The sequence below is a fragment of the Lactuca serriola genome, chromosome 6, assembly GCF_051521515.1.
Source record: "Lactuca serriola cultivar US96UC23 chromosome 6, Lser_US96UC23_V15, whole genome shotgun sequence".
In the NCBI taxonomy this organism is placed as follows: Eukaryota; Viridiplantae; Streptophyta; class Magnoliopsida; order Asterales; family Asteraceae; genus Lactuca; species Lactuca serriola.
In genome coordinates, this window is record NC_136413.1 from 64,396,382 (window position 1) to 64,412,486 (window position 16,105).

Sequence of the window (16,105 nt, forward strand, 5' to 3'; positions counted from 1 at the left end):
GTATTGATTCAAATTCGAACTTCAAGATCTAGATAAAATCATTTGATTCAAAAACATTTATCAGAGTAACGTCAAAAGTTATTATGTGCGGAAATCTCCAATGGATGCGAATATGCGATGCAATCGAACCGTTCACCTCCTTTAATATAAGAAAACCTGAAAACATTTAAACCACAAACCGCAAGCACAAAGCTTAGTGAGTTTCCCAAAATATCACATATCATACAAGTAACGGGCCCAACCTAGCCCATATCATTTGGGCCCAGCCCATATCACTCGGACCCAACCCATATAAAACATACATAATCGGGCTCAGCCAATATAAGCCCAACCCATATGAAACATACATAATCGGGACCTACCATATAATCAGGCTTGACCCATAAAAACATACATACACATGCAAGAGTCACAAATACAGCTAGCATCCTATAAGCATAATGCAAAGGGCCGACATTGATATCTTCGACCCACGCGTACAGTGAAGAGACTCACCCCAATCCTGAAGAAAAGATAAACCCCTCACTTCCGTTTTCGGCGTTCTTTATATGCACACAAATGTATTGAAGAGCCCTACAATTCCATCTAATTATTTTTGGCTAAACACATGTCAAACTAAAATCATAATCCATGCAAGAAGCCCGACATATAACTTTTTCCATTTTACCCTTTGGTTCCAGCACACCAATTAGGAGCTTAGATCTCCTAACCAATACTATCATCCTTAAATAAGGTCTAAACTTTTTCTTTCTCCAAGCCCAAAAGCTTTTCTTGATCGAATTTTGATCCACAATCTTAAATTAAGAAATGACCTAAAACAGGGTGTTACCTATGAGCTATTTGAAGGTTTTCTTGACGTGGAACTATAGTAGCATGTAGGATTATGGGTTATACTTGAATTATTGAATGAACATGTGAGCGATATAATTTTCGAATTTCATGAGGGTACTTTTTGTGGTTCATCAGTGGTGGATCCAAAAAATTTCTCTGTTAGGGGCACTAACAAACGACTACATGATCGGATCGGTTAAAATGGTCAAAATAACTTGGACCGATTATAACAATTTAGTTTCACAATAACATGTTTTTTATAAAATACTATATGAATCACGGCATAGCATATCAAATGCTATATAAGATTCCCAAATTATCCTATGTTAAAACACAAAAATAATATAACATTTAATTAACTCTATGGAAACATTTTAATATTACAAAAGTATTTATAAGTTTTTTTAGAAAGCATAGTCAATATATTAACTTATATATTATACGCAATTTACATTCATCCTATCCAAAGTGTAAACTTATAGCCTAAATGCAAATTTGGTTGATGGCCTATTTTAATAAGAAAAAGAATTGAAACTAATTTTAACCCCAAAAATTCCAACTATTATTTGGAGCACCCCTTCCTCTTCTACCTAGATACACAATTATGGTATTAGGATTTAGTTGCTATGGAAGACTCGTTCGGATTGATAGAGGGGTATCTATTGAAGGCTTAGCGTAAATCATTATTTTATATTGCTAGAAAGACAATTATGAAGAAAAATAAAAAGGATATTTAATTTCTCTCCATGAATTCCCACCGAGCCATACTTCGTTGTTTTAAGAGCACTATTATAGTCATGGGGAATCCAATAATAGGTGCAACAATGAGTTTTGTAAAGATTCTTAAAATATCTTCATTGTATGTGGTGTATGTAATGCAGCAGAAGAATCAATCAAGCGACCATATCCTTGCCTCATGCACATTGGCGAGGGAAGTAATACAGACGATTCTTCAGTGTTCTGGATTACCGGGTACTGAATTCCAATTAGTTTTGAGCATCATTGATTACGTATCTAGATGGGACAACTGTCCCAAGAAGAGAATAATCTTAACAACAATATTATTCAGGGCCATATAAAGTTTATGGAAAGCCTAAAATGATTGAATCTCTAAAAAAATTGAATCAAATTTGGAGAGGATAGTGGCTGTTGTGAAATCCTTAACGTATGTTTGGGTTAAGCATAGAGGAGATAATGATATTATAGATTGGAGTTCATGGAACTCATCCCGTCTGCTCTCTTGAATCATTGTAAACTCTCATCCCTACTAGCGACTTGCTAGTAGGGTGAATTTCATTAGTATATTATTTATTGCCGGTTCAAAAAAAAAAAAAAATCTAAGCCATACTTCTTTGTTTTAAGAGCACTATTGTAGTCATGGGGAATCCAACAATAGGTGCATCAATGAGTTTTGTGAAGATTCTTAAAAAATCTAATGTAGGTTCTTTTGTTTCTTCAAGTTCTAGATTTATCTGCAATGATATATTTATTAGGCCGTCCAGAGTACCGATAACGAAGGGTTCGTGGTCTACATGACCACGAGCATTGCTCGTGCACACCAGCCTGGACCTTCGTGGTCGGGCGTGGTCGCGGTGATTTGTGGTGGGGATGATGGAGGAACACAACCACGACCAAACCTTTTCTCAGGCCTCAACCTTCTTCTTCTTCTTCTTCTTCTTCTTCTCTCTCTCTCTCTCTCTCTCTCTCTCTCTCTCTCTCTCTCTCTCTCTCTCTCTCTCTCTCTCTCTCTCTCTCCTGGAGAGTACTCCATGGGTTTTGTGGTGGCTCGTTGTGGTGATTTGGAAGCTCTCCACAACCATTGTCGTGGAGAGTATTACTGATGGTCTTATAGAAGATCTCTTGACTACGATAAGCATGTGTAAAGCGATTAGATAAAAATTGAAGGGTTGTGCATATTTGAAAAATCTTATTGATGGGAATGGAGTGTCGGATGTTGCTCAATGAATACAAATATTCCATCAATTTATTTCACTAACTGTAATATGTTTAGGATAATATTTAAGAATATGTAATATTACACTAATGATAATTTTTTTAGGACAATACTTTAGCCATATTAAAAGGCCTAGTAATCATCCTCTTATCATAAAGTTACTAATTGACAAAACTAGAAATATCCAAAATTGGATAATGAAATTATCCAATACTGAATATTAGATCATTTATTTGCACATTAAAAGTAACTGTGAACAAGATTGCAATCTAACTTGTGTAACATGTGTGTATATATTTGGTTTCTAGCAACGCACTTTACTATCGCCATCAAAATTGTGTAAAAACAAAAAATGTAAAAATGTAAAAGCCAAAGACTATAAACCGAAAAAGGCGGTTTTAAACCGGAAAAACCTAAACCGAATGGTTTTTCAAACTACAAAACTACACTTGTGAGTATGGGTTGTGTGGTTAGATATGAATAAGTTTATAAGGTTAAATATGAAAAAACTAGAAGTTTTTATAGTAAATTTGAAAAATATTTATGTTTTCATGGTTAAATAAGAAAAAAATGTTCCGGTGGTTAAATAAAAAAATATGAAACTAGAAAGGGTTTCTATGCAATTAAAAGTTTTGTCAGTATCAAAAATCTATTGTAAGTAAGAAAAATTATCAAAAATTTCATGACTTTTATGGAATTTGGATCCTAGCCCATGGGCTATACTAAAATAGTCGTAAATCGTGAGAAAACCATTATGGGCTTCATTGATTACTGTTTGGGTCGTTAGAGCTCAAGGGCATAAATGACAATTCCATCACATTCTGCTAAACCCTAACGTATCCCTCATCCGTTCAAGTTCAACTCCATCCGAAAGCCCTAGCCTCCTTCTACCTCTGCTCTTTCAAGATGCCGCCGAAGTTCGATCCATCGCAGGTCGTCGACGTTTACGTCCGTGTCACCGGAGGTGAAGTCGGTGCAGCGAGTTCACTCGCTCCTAAGATCGGACCACTCGGTCTTTCTCCAAAGAAGATCGGAGAAGACATCGCCAAGGAAACCGCAAAGGACTGGAAGGGTTTAAGAGTTACTGTCAAGCTCACTGTTCAGAATCGTCAGGCTAAAGTCTCCGTCGTCCCTTCCGCCGCTGCTCTTGTCATCAAAGCGCTGAAGGAGCCTGAGCGTGATCGTAAGAAGGTGAAAAACATTAAGCACAGCGGCAACATTTCTCTTGATGACGTGATTGAGATCGCTAAGGTCATGAGGCCGAGGTCCATGGCTAAGGAGTTGCAAGGAACTGTAAAAGAGATCCTTGGAACGTGCGTTTCTGTTGGTTGTACGGTTGATGGAAAAGATCCGAAGGATTTACAGCAGGAAATTGCTGATGGAGATGTTGAGATTCCTCTGGATTGATGCAGATTGCAAAGTGTATTCGGATTCAAGTGAGGAACTTTCTTTGTCTTCTCATATAGTTTTCTTTTGAATTTTCAGTTTTTATCCATTTCTTGAGGTTTACTTTCATCAAATCATCATTTTGTTTAGACATTTGGATGAAAATATTCGTTTTTAGTTTGTCGAATTTATCTATGAAGCTTCGATCCCTATTCTGATTGAAAAAATATCATCTTTCTACTGCTGAAGCATAATCTTATTATTCTTGTCCTTATACTTGGATTCAGAATTTTGTTCATAGTCCACATTTGTTCTTCAACCAAGATAGTCAATCTTAAACATAAACACCTAAGTTTGTTGAGAAACAAGCTAGATTTCTGTAGCAAACCTGAATTTTGATTTTGGTATATAGTTTGAATTGATGAACCACATTTTAGTTTTAGAGATTTTACTACTTGGTATTTGTGTTTGTTTTAGATCATTTAGACACATGATTAATGTTTCATTTCTAAGTGATACATTATTTTTGTTGGAGACATTTTCACTAAGTTTTATGTGGACATTTGATGTCTGCATGAGGAAATATTGAACAGGAAAAAAGGAAGGGAAAGGAAGAGGAAAAAACAGTTATTTGTGTTCTCGATTTTGAGGGAATGAAAGTTATATTCTTAAGTTGGAAGGATAGGAAATTAAAATGATATTTTTATATTTTTGCCTATCATTGGTTAATGTATGGAAAAATCAGCATGTTTTGATAAGCAAAACAATGCCCAAAACAACCAACAACATGCTTTAATTAGCAAATGCTAGAGTTATTTGCTAAAGATTTGGCAATTGGGAAAAGATGGACGTAAGCAGCTAAAAAAATAATAATTTAACTGGACAAACAATTGATAAGTTATTAGAAACAAATTACATTGCCTTTATGAGTTTCAATAGTGGTGATGATATTCATGCTACATTTATACAAATGAAGCTTCCAAATTCTTCAAAAAGCTCGAAAATAATGATCATTTTATGTCTATCATTATGGAATTAATTAACAATATTGTTGATGCCACGAGTATCAATGTAATTTTTTTTGAACCGGTAAATAATCATTAATAAAGACCCACAAAGCAAGTAGTTGGACAAAACCACAAAAACTACAGTTTTAGATTGTTTGGAATACCGGCCACGAAGGGTCCGGTTGTCTCTGTGGCCATGACCGTGGCTCGTGCACACTGGTCCAAATCTTCATGGTTCGTCATGCTTGTGGTCGAGAGTGTTGCCCACCACGAATTGCAACGCCCAATCGAAACACTTCTTCCCTTTGTTCCCTTTGACCCAGCTAGTTTATTTTTTTACCTAAATAAAACATCATTACAAACCTTATATAAATACCACAACACACCTTCTTTATATTTCATAAAATTTCTCTTTATATTTATTCACTTTCATATATTTGTGTTGCTTGATCTTTCAAAAACCATGGCTCCGACAACGCAGAATTGGTCGGAAGAGGAAGAAGAGAAGTTAACACTAGGATAAGTGTCGGTTTCGAAAGACGTTAGTAGTTTTGTGTCTAGAAATTTTTGGGGAGGAGTTCGAAACGTTTTCCACGATTTAATGTGGCGTCCAAGTTGTAATGTTGATGAAATATGTTTCAGGTTTCGCGATATGAGAGTAAAATGTCGTGAGTTCGACGGAATTTATACCTTTATTATAAACAACGTAAACGAAGACGATATTGCTCTGGTTGCTGTTGTCATGCATCAATACAAAGATACAAACCACAGACCGTTTACACACCTCAAAGTTTGGCTAAAACTTAGGGATTCTTCAAAATGGAATGTTTAAAAAAATGGGTTTTTAAAAACTAGTTTAAATTGTTTGTGCTTGCAATTTTATGTTTTTATTTTATTTTATTTTAAGCTGTTTTTTTTAATTAATGTAATGTTTTTTATTGAATAAAAAACTAGTTAAAAAAAATGTTTTAATAGTTTTTTTGAATTAAATTTAATTAAAAAAATAAGATGAAATGGTATGTTTAGTTGTATGTATCTCAAGTACACAATAGTGAAATAATAGTGAAATAACTTGTATAATTTACACCATAAGCATCACCCCTTCTCATGGTGGCCAAATATCAAAGCGGGTTGCTCTTGGTATTATTCTTACATAAAATTATGGCATCGATTTATTTTAAAATCTTGAAAATTTATGTCCACAAATCATTTTATGTCATGTGCTTCACTATTTCTAAACCCACCTCACATTTGGTTAAATCTCTTTGAAAATGATTTGTTGTGAATGCAGATTTATAATGGAAGGCAAGCACTAGTGAAAATATTTTCCAAAAGTTCATAGAGCAATGCTCAATTGCTCATAAATGGTCAACTTTTTAATCAATAGTTATGAAGATTTTTTGTTTTTGTTCAAAACAATGATGGCGCCTCTTCTCACATGTATCATTCTAATGAAATGGTTCATAATGAAGCAAAATATATACTATGTGAACTTTCTTGCATTTTCCTGTCAAGTGAAAGACTTGATTATTGATGGAAAGAATAAAAAAGATGTGTTTGTGTGAAGAATAAAACTCCATTATCCTTCATAGGCCGACATAAATCGCACGCCGGATTCGCCTTTCTCTTTTGAGGGGTGTTGGATATTCCTTGAAATGAATGGGCCACTATTTATTGCATGCTACTACTCTATATTTCTAGTGAATAAATATTTACAAGGAGTTTGTCTAATAAGTCAAAGATTAAAAATGATTTGTATATTTAAGTCAAATGAGACTTTTGAATATAAATTTTCAGAAATAATTTTGTCGCTATTATTATAAACTTTCAACGGTAAATATCCAATGAATAAAACCGATCAAATCCAATATCCAGTTGGATCGGTTGTTAAATTGGTCATAACTAATAGCTAATTTGATTTAACCATTTGATAATAGCTAATTGGATTTATCCATTTGATATTTTGATAAGAGTCTTTCTTAGAGATGTTGTCTTTTGAACATAATTTCTAAATAGAGCTTCTACATCATCAAAGGTATTATTTGGTTGATCTAGTTAGAATAAATTAGATCCATGGTTTTTGAGAATTCATTTTTCTAATATTTTTTTATTTATTTCAACCGTATTTTATGATTGCTTAAAATTCTTTCAAGTACTACCAATTCTTTCAAGGACCATCACCATCACATATCATTAACAACCAAACGATATCAGATTTAGTAATATACTTCTTCGACATGAAAAAATCTAAATATGAAATTTGACTCATTATCGATCTATATGTGACTCCAAAAAGCTTTTGGTGTTAGAAGTCATATTCTTAAGCTTTTTCCTCTTTCTCGTTTATGCTTTCTCAAGGTCTTAAACTCGTAATTAATATGATCATTAGTAAGGATGTTGATGCAGCTTAAAAACACACATTTATCTGAAAACGTAGTAGTTTTGGATACTCGTATGGACTGTTGGATCGGTTATGGGGTGTCTGGCTTTTATGCTTTTAATAGTGAATGTGAATGAGATTTGATTTGGTATGTTTTCTTGTGAAATAAGTTCCACTAACAATTTTGTTGCCTCATGATTGTCCAAGTGACCTCTACAATTTTTATTTTTATTTTTATTTTTATTTCCACTTATGTCTGTGTTTATACCATTAGATTATCAACTATGTATGTTTTGATTTCAAGTTTGTTCCATTAAAGTTTAAGTTAACGCATAAGCAATACTTCGAATTTTACCACTTTGGAATAGTAATGGCTGAGGTGTTTTTGTTTCACCATTTTCCAATTGGCTTTATTCTACATTGACTAAGTTACTGAAATCGTCCTTGTGGTTTGGTCAAAATTGCACGTTTGGTCCCTAACTTTTTTTTGCACTCGGATCGTCCCCGTGGTTTGATTTTGTTGCGTTTTTCGTCCCTATGGTTTGGTAAAAAATGCATGTTTGGTCCCTAACTTTATGTATGTAAGAGACGAAAAATGGAACAAAATCAAACCACAGGGACGAAAAACGCAACAAAATCAAACCACAGGGACGATCCGAGTGCAAAAAAAAAATTAAGAACCAAACGTGCAATTTTGACCAAACCACAGGGACTATTTCAGTAATTTACTCTTCTACATTAGTTTAGATATTTAGGCCTAGATTCGGTCACCATGTAAATCAAATAGTTAGGGGTCGGTTGAGGTGACATGGATGGAGGGATACATTCATCCCATCGACCCCCTCCCCACAATGTAATTACAACATGACTTCCAAATCAATGAGGTTGTCACCAATCACCACCCCATTTTGCAACCACTATGGATGTTATACAATTTGGTTTAATTAGTTTCATTTTATTCATTTTTTAACATCTCTAAATTTATTGTTACCAAATTAAATGAATTTTAATAATTTAATTAGTTATGGGTTATTTAGCTCTGAAACAAATAAAATTTAAATTATAGAATTTTTCATTGAATAAAAAAGATTTGGAACAAACCAAAATGTACACCAATTGTAACATTAGATTCGAAATACTTTGTTGTTTGCTTTGAAAAATCATGAAAGACTATATTTTTAATAGTATTCTGATGAATTCTTTTAATTGATTCGTTCGTAAGAAACATAAACCAAAAGTTAATTAGGATCTTTGGCTTCAAACCCACTTATGACTATCACTTTGTAATATCATTTTACCTAGAATCTTGTTAGTTAATATATCCATCCGTTTAAAAAAACTTATAACATTAATGTAGTACTAAAAACACATCTCTAACATTAGAAAATTTATAGAGTAAAATTAGACACCTATCTTTATAATTTGCAAGATATTTGACAACTTAGTAAATGTCATACCTACTTTATATTTAAACAATAGATAGTTACAAAGTAAATTTCATAGCCATACAAATTGAGTTACTTGAAAACCATGGTTGTGCATGAACAACCTTCTTCCTTTTCTTCCCATCACCAAATCCCACCACTTTAAAAACATGGTTACACAAACTTAGATCTAGTTACCATCAAAATTAAGGAAGATACAAAGCCTTAAATCCAATTACTTAGCCCTAGATCCGGTCACCATGGACATGGATTTGGGGATCGTTTTCCACAACGAATATGAAGTTAACGGTGAGGAAGGGCGATGAAGAAATCATATACATGATTTATCCTCTTCAAACTCGGACCACCTCACCATGTTTGGTTCTTCATCGGTTTAATCACCAGATTTGCTAACAAAAGTTTTTTTTCCCTCTATAAATGGTTTGCCTTCATTGGTAACTGATGGTTAAAAAAACTAGTTTGGATTAGTCCAACGATTAAAGATTTTGACGATGACATATGAATCATGTTATGTCCAACAGATTAAAGATTTTGACGATGACATATGAATCATGGTATGTCCAACAGATTAAAGATTTTGACGATGACATATGAATCATGGTATGTCCAACAACGAGCAGTGATACAAATCTTTCTCATATTGACAACACCTCACTAAATGTATTCTCTAGATACTTGGTTAACCGAAGGGGCTTTCTTTGCACCGATCAACAACTCCACATTAGAGGTTCAACAGACTCTTTAGTCGACCGGTTCAAGCTAAACTCTGTTGTTTTCTTTATCGTCTTTGCCGATATATATGCGATGATGAAGGTAGAAAATCTTAGCCCTTTTTGTTGTCATAATAGGCTCATTAAAACAAATTGCAGAAGGTCAAAGTCAAACTATGCTAATGGATTTAATATGGATAAAAAGACCAACATGCAGTAAAAATAAACCCTAAGAATTGCTCCTGAAAAATAATAGACTAAAGTTGAAATTTTGTAGGGACCAAGAATACATTCTTGTGTATTTTAAAGTACCAAGTCAAACTTCTTTCACGGTTTAAATGCTAATCTCACTCGCCATTCGCTAATATATCTGTTGGGATTCGATTTCCTATTTCCTATATCTACGCGGTTACCTCATTTCTCTCATCCACCCTCCATATATTTGCTTTCAATTCACGCTTCAATTTTTTCCATCGATCTTCTTCACTCCTAGATCTGCATTCAATCATCTGTTCTTCAACAAATTCATACACTACACAAGCAGCATCAGCAACAATGGTGGCCAAAAGGTTCATTTCTTTATTGGCTTTCACACTTCTGTTTACTCTCTCTGTTTCTTCAGATCCAGCCGGAGTTTCGCCGTCTCCTGCTCCACAAAGCGGTTCCGATGATCAACCTATAATTCCATCTCCATCTCCATCTCCTTCAACCGGTTCTCCACCAGCACCTCCGCCGTCTTCAGATCTGGCTCCCATTCCTACTTCCACTCAGCCACCCGCTACGTCTGCACCTCCAGCTATGTCTCCGGCACCGGAAACGGCGGATGATAATGATCTGTCCTCTGCCAATGTGAAAAGCGAGGAATCGAATAAATCTTCGTCAGGAGGGATGAGCGGCGGGAAGAAGGCCGGGATTGCGATCGGAGTAATCGCTGCCGCTTGTGTTGTCGGATTTGGAGGATTGCTGTACAAGAAACGCCAACAGAACATCCGGCGAGCAGAATTCAGCTCCGCCGCAAGAAGAGAGTTCCTCTAAAGTTCGAATCTGGCCACATCATCATCATCATCTAGATCTAGATCTATACAAAGGTGGACATTATCACATTATATCATCATACATTATGCTGTAAATTTCATTCAGATCTTGTGGATCCATTCGTTTGATTCTTTACATACTAGTTACTTCCGAATTCTACCTTTTGAGTTCTGATTTTTAGCGTGCTATTCATTGTAAGTTAACTTGATCTGATCGAGCTGTTATCTACACTTATTATCAATCTAGATGATTGAATTTCTTATCAGTATTCGTCTAACATACTTCTTGAATCATTGTCAATAAATCAAATTGTCATAATCGTTTGTGGTTCTGTATTACAGAACATTCTTTCCTCTTTTTTTCCTATCTCTACTAACATTGCAGGATCACGACAACCCAAATTTCCAACATTCTCTTCAATTCTGCAACTTGATACTAAACCTAGCTTCCTCTGCGATTTGTATTCCCAATTTCAATATCATGAGCATGAGAAGACGAAGAAGATGAAGATGAAGAAGAAGAAGATGCAGTTTGGAATTGGGTGCGCCTTGATTCCGGACGCAAAACAATCTGGGAATTCATTTGTTGATCCGATCTACTATGCCACCATCTGTTTCTAAACCTTAAAATCTCAACAAGAATCGAACTTCCACTCATTGCAACCCCACATCCTGCAAATGTTGCAAGAAGAATCGACAAAACTGGCTGAACATGAACCTGAACATGAACATTAACATGAAAAACATGAACACCATTAAACACAGTGAATGCAAAATTGCAAATTATGCAATTGAGCTTCTTAGTTCTTACCACAGAGTAGAAAATATGGGCGAAGATTACAACGAAAGCAAACTGAACTGAAGCATATAGCCAAACAAATCTTTTTTTCACTGTAAACAGATCAAGATCTTTGAGTCAGAAATTGCAAACACGAAGAACACAATGAATCGATAGATAAATTATTACCCATTGTTGATGATGTCATGGATGAAAGAAGACCCAAAACACATGAAAAGGGAAGAGAAAGTGCAATTGCACTCGTACCCATGTCACCAACCTTAATAAACAAACTAAATTTATGAATATTTCTTGGTTTAGATACCGAATTATGTAATGATAATGAGTCTTACTTACCAGCAGTTGCTCGATGAAACAGAAATATGCCAACATGCTGACAATAACAAGAATCGGCACTTCTTGCCATACGCGATACACATCACTGCCAAATTCAAGATACACGTTAGATTTAGTTAAGTCTTGTATACATCAAGTTTGTTTCTTTTCTAAAATGAATTAAAAAGGACAATTAGTAAAAATGTTAGTGTCTCAATGCATTAAGCCAATTTTTTTTCGGCTTAACACATTAAGTTATTCTATCCGTTGAAGTTAAAAAGATAAGAAAACCATGTATAGTTGTTGAGATTAAGTGCTTAACCCATTAAGTATAAAAGATGGAGCACTTTATAAAAATGAAATGGTAAAATTTTCATGAACTTGCCCGTATCCGTCTACTTCCATGGGGTTTGGTCTACTTGAAACATTGTTTCGGTTTCTGACACTGCTTTGAATCCTTAAAAGGGTAACAGGTAAGTTTTGGACATCTTGATGGCATACGTCGCACGTTTTGTTCCCTTTGATGCTAAACCATTTTACAGCACAATCTTTATGAGCCAATGCGAGTTCGCCTTTGCAACTACATTCCATTTTTAGGGTTTCTCCACCTTCGCATAATTCAACCAAACATATCCTACAAACAGCTTCGTCTTCAGGTATATCTTCACCATCTCCTTCTTCATTATCTAAAACAAATCAAACAAATAAGACTCAAAGATTCAAGATGATTGCATAAGTTTGTGAAATGACGGAAATACCCTTGTCACGAGCTGGAGAAGGGATTGGTGAAATGGTGTTGAAATCTTTCACCCGTGGGGTTGAAGGTATCACGCGGAAAAAAGAATCCATTCTTTTGATTGTTATATCTTCATTGAGGACTGGGACTGATCGTGACCGCGCTATATGCACTTGAACTTTAGTCTACAAATAATCACATGTTAAAAGATTATAATTTTATCTATAAAAAACGTTATTTTTCCATCCATCAAATCACGTATAGAGTGGCCCATTAGAAGGGCTATTGTCTACATGGAGCCCAAACTACATTGAAATTTAAACTCCTATGTGTGTTAGTTTTTGGGAGTTTGGACTTGAACCCTTGACTTTTTCTCCAAATCATTCTGAAACTAAATGTAACTTTTTACAAGCAAACATACCTCCAAATTAAGGGAACCACCTGAGTTGCCCAGTATAGATTGGGCAACTGGGGTGACTGGTAGAGAAGATGTCCTTTGAGGGCCAAAGATTTTGGAAAGAGACCATGATCTTGGGATTGAAGGCTTCTCTTGTGGTACAGAAGACAAGACTGATGGAATTACATTTCCATCGGTCTTTTCTGTATCCGGAATTGTATTCCGGTTCATAAATTTTGGTAGTAAACTTTTCTTTGAAGATTTCGATCTTGATGAGAAAGTAGTGGGAGCTCCATTTGTTTTAATATCCGAAGGACTTTGTGTGAGATTGAAATATACTTTCTTAGGAGTCGGAATCATTGTTTGGCCAATCTTGATTTGAACAGATTCTTGTGATGAAGAAGCTTGTGGTGTTCTTGATGGAATTTCCAAGAACAAATTTTGCTTTTTCCAATTTTTCCCATTTGGTGTTTCCATATTTTTAGTAGAAATATCTTCTTCTCCCTGAAAACAATCAAGAAACGAACAAATAAAATTTGTGTTCTTTAGTTAATTTGCAAGTTTTTGGTTATTAATAATATTTACATGGTTTTAAGTTGATTACAGGTTTACTATTAGGTTTGAGATGTTGCATAGAAAACACATTGTAATGATAAGGATTGATAAGTGGGAATTAAAGTTATAATCAAAAGCAATATTACTTTTTGCATATAAACAAAGATTAACCTTTTGTACTTCTTTTATTCCTTCATATAAGGGACTTTTCACCAAATATTGTTAATAAAAAAACAAATGTCGTTTAGCGTAAGAATAATGATTAGAATTTGGGTCATTTTATTGTAGCAAGAAACGTAATGATTTCATTGTCTTTTAAGGATAAATCATTAGTTGCGAAATCATGTTGAATTAAAGCAACCATCATGAGGGATACAACTCTTGTAAGCTAAGTTGCGATCATGAAAAATTGAGTGATAGAAAGGTTTTAATTTTTTTTTTTGAAAAATAAAGTAAATTTTTTTTTTTCATGAGAAAGTGTTTTTGGTCCAAAACTACTTTTAATAAAAGCATGAATTTTTTGTTCCTCAACATTCTCTAAAATGAATCTGAAAAAGTGATATGACTTTAACAAAGGTAACAAATTCAAATCACATAGCATTGAAATTACATAATGAACCCAATTTCATTTTTAATTCTTTAATCTAAAAAGTAGGCAAACTTTCAAACTGACCAACATCAAATTTCTTTATGAAAAAACAAAGAAATAATTATAATTTAACAATGTGTATACACAATTAAACATATATGAGCACAAATTTTGTTTCTGCTAGATTATAATCAACATGAAGTTCAATGAAGTTGATATGACAAAGAAAGATACCCACATGCTAAACACTTGAAAAGATCATAACTTGATCAATAAATATTTGAATTAAGGTAGACCCATAATGCATTTAAATATATTAAAAGAGAGCATTATCAAGAACAAATCAATGAAGAAAAAAGAAAACAAGGGAAGAAAATGAAAACCAGCCTTTTGAATAGGTATGGCAACTTCTTTACTTTGAGATGAACTTGAATCATGCCCTTCTGATACAAACATGATACTTTTGTTATTATTCTCTTGAGAGTTCATGGTTTCATGAAGCAAGTTGTGATGGGTTTTGATCTTTATTGAAAACCCCGAATTTGAAAGCGAAAATCTTGAAGATGAAGGGGAAGGTAAAGAAAAGAAGGGTCTTTAATGGCAGAAAATCATGGGGATGATATGGTGGTGTCATTTAAAACACTCTTTATCTCTCTCACACACATACACAAAATAGAGGAATGGGCCTACTTCACTCCTCATCTCCTTATTTGTTTTGTGGTTTTCTTGAAATTAGTCATTCCACTCTCACCCACCCTCACCCCACCCACCCCTTCTTTTCTTCCCTTTTATCACTCGAGTTCATCACGACTTTTGGAATTTGATTATGATGTCACAATAGCTTATTTGAGAATGTTGTTGATGTTATTTTCTTTTTAACTAAACAAACATGACATGGGGGACTCCTTTGTAACCATATGTTTCTTTTTAGTAATATGTGTAGAGTAAGCAAGACTTATCTTAATTTGTTTGGAGTCTTTCTAATTATTACTTTGTTTATTTTGAAATTATAAAACCAGAACAATATATAACAACTATACATGTTGTTACTACTATAAATAAAGATTTACAAATAAATGACAACATACATCAATTCGACGGTATGGGTCTATTTATGGATTTCAATTATTTTAGTTTAGTTACATCATGCTCTTGAAACTTTTGTCTATATGTTCTAATTTTGTTGGTGATATATTTTGGAGATAGATCCACGTTTGTTACTATTAAGTATTAGGCGAATATAGTTACGCAATATAAAATAATATAAATTAACAAATATATATATCCTCTCTAATAAATGAGAATGATTTTGCCACATGTCCTTCCCTCATTCAATTTGCCACATGTCATTTTGTCATAATTTAGAGATATATTTATTTTCCACTTGTCATTTATTTCATTTTTCATTTCTAATATATTACTAATTAATTTCCATAAATTAAACCTACCATAATGATATTAATTTCAAATTTTAAATTTTAAATTTCAAATTTCAATTTCAATTTCAAATAAATTTACAGTTTAACCTTTGTGTTTAACATTTTGTTATAATTAACCTGTTTAGTATACGGGTCTGATAACTAAACAATAATTTTTATTTATTTATTTTTTGTATGTTTTTTTCTCATAATTTTTATTTATTTCAAATTTCAAATTCAAATAAACTTCTCATCGTTTCTATTTAACATTTTATTTTAATCAACCCGTATAATATACGGGTTTCATAACTAGTGTTATAAGATATAACTATTTTGTTTTCATTAATTTTGAAATTACAATTTTTATGTTAATTGGTTATAAACCTTTGTAATATTTTAAATATACGATAAGATAAATATATATTCAAATCACATCAGATAAATATATATTCAAATCACATCAGTTCAATAGTTTTTATCAAAGTTTACAATATCGGAGTCCTACGTAGTATCGTTTTTAGGTTTACAAGATCGGGATCGGGATCCTAA

The 16,105-nt window shown here is 33.6% G+C and overlaps 2 protein-coding genes and 1 pseudogene across 3 annotated transcripts; 2 read left to right on the forward strand and 1 right to left on the reverse strand.

The window, feature by feature from the left end:
• The first annotated feature begins 3,609 nt into the window (after positions 1 to 3,609).
• Positions 3,610 to 4,358, forward strand: LOC145058792 (large ribosomal subunit protein uL11 pseudogene; annotated as a pseudogene).
• Positions 4,359 to 9,925: 5,567 nt separating this feature from the next.
• Positions 9,926 to 14,904, reverse strand: LOC145058794 (uncharacterized). Of its 2 annotated transcripts, none has more exons than XM_079006688.1 (8): positions 14,526 to 14,904; positions 13,019 to 13,498; positions 12,620 to 12,782; positions 12,247 to 12,547; positions 11,883 to 11,967; positions 11,715 to 11,805; positions 11,559 to 11,638; positions 9,926 to 11,465 (listed from the first exon to the last, which is right to left on the reverse strand). In XM_079006688.1, exons 1-8 carry the CDS (start codon positions 14,625 to 14,627, stop codon positions 11,190 to 11,192), a joined length of 1,578 nt encoding a protein of 525 aa, XP_078862814.1. In that variant the 5' UTR covers positions 14,628 to 14,904; the 3' UTR covers positions 9,926 to 11,189. The 2 variants fall into 2 exon arrangements, with proteins under 2 accessions (XP_078862814.1, XP_078862815.1); XM_079006689.1 differs by having other exon boundaries at positions 13,019 to 13,494; positions 14,522 to 14,904.
• Positions 10,269 to 11,013, forward strand: LOC145058795 (uncharacterized). Its single transcript, XM_079006690.1, has one exon. It carries the CDS (start codon positions 10,269 to 10,271, stop codon positions 10,746 to 10,748), a length of 480 nt encoding a protein of 159 aa, XP_078862816.1. The 3' UTR covers positions 10,749 to 11,013.
• Positions 14,905 to 16,105: the final 1,201 nt, after the last annotated feature.

Excerpts from the sequence above, each read along its gene's own strand:
- LOC145058795 (XM_079006690.1), top strand. The coding sequence starts at position 10,269 with ATGGTGGCCAAAAGGTTCATTTCTTTATTGGCTTTCACACTTCTGTTT.
- LOC145058794 (XM_079006688.1), bottom strand. The coding sequence starts at position 14,627 with ATGAACTCTCAAGAGAATAATAACAAAAGTATCATGTTTGTATCAGAA. Across the intron at positions 12,783-13,018 it reads GTGGTTCCCTTAATTTGGAG|ACTAAAGTTCAAGTGCATAT; the intron begins GTATGTTTGCTT and ends GATTATTTGTAG. Across the intron at positions 11,968-12,246 it reads ATGGAAGTAGACGGATACGG|TGATGTGTATCGCGTATGGC; the intron begins GCAAGTTCATGA and ends TGAATTTGGCAG.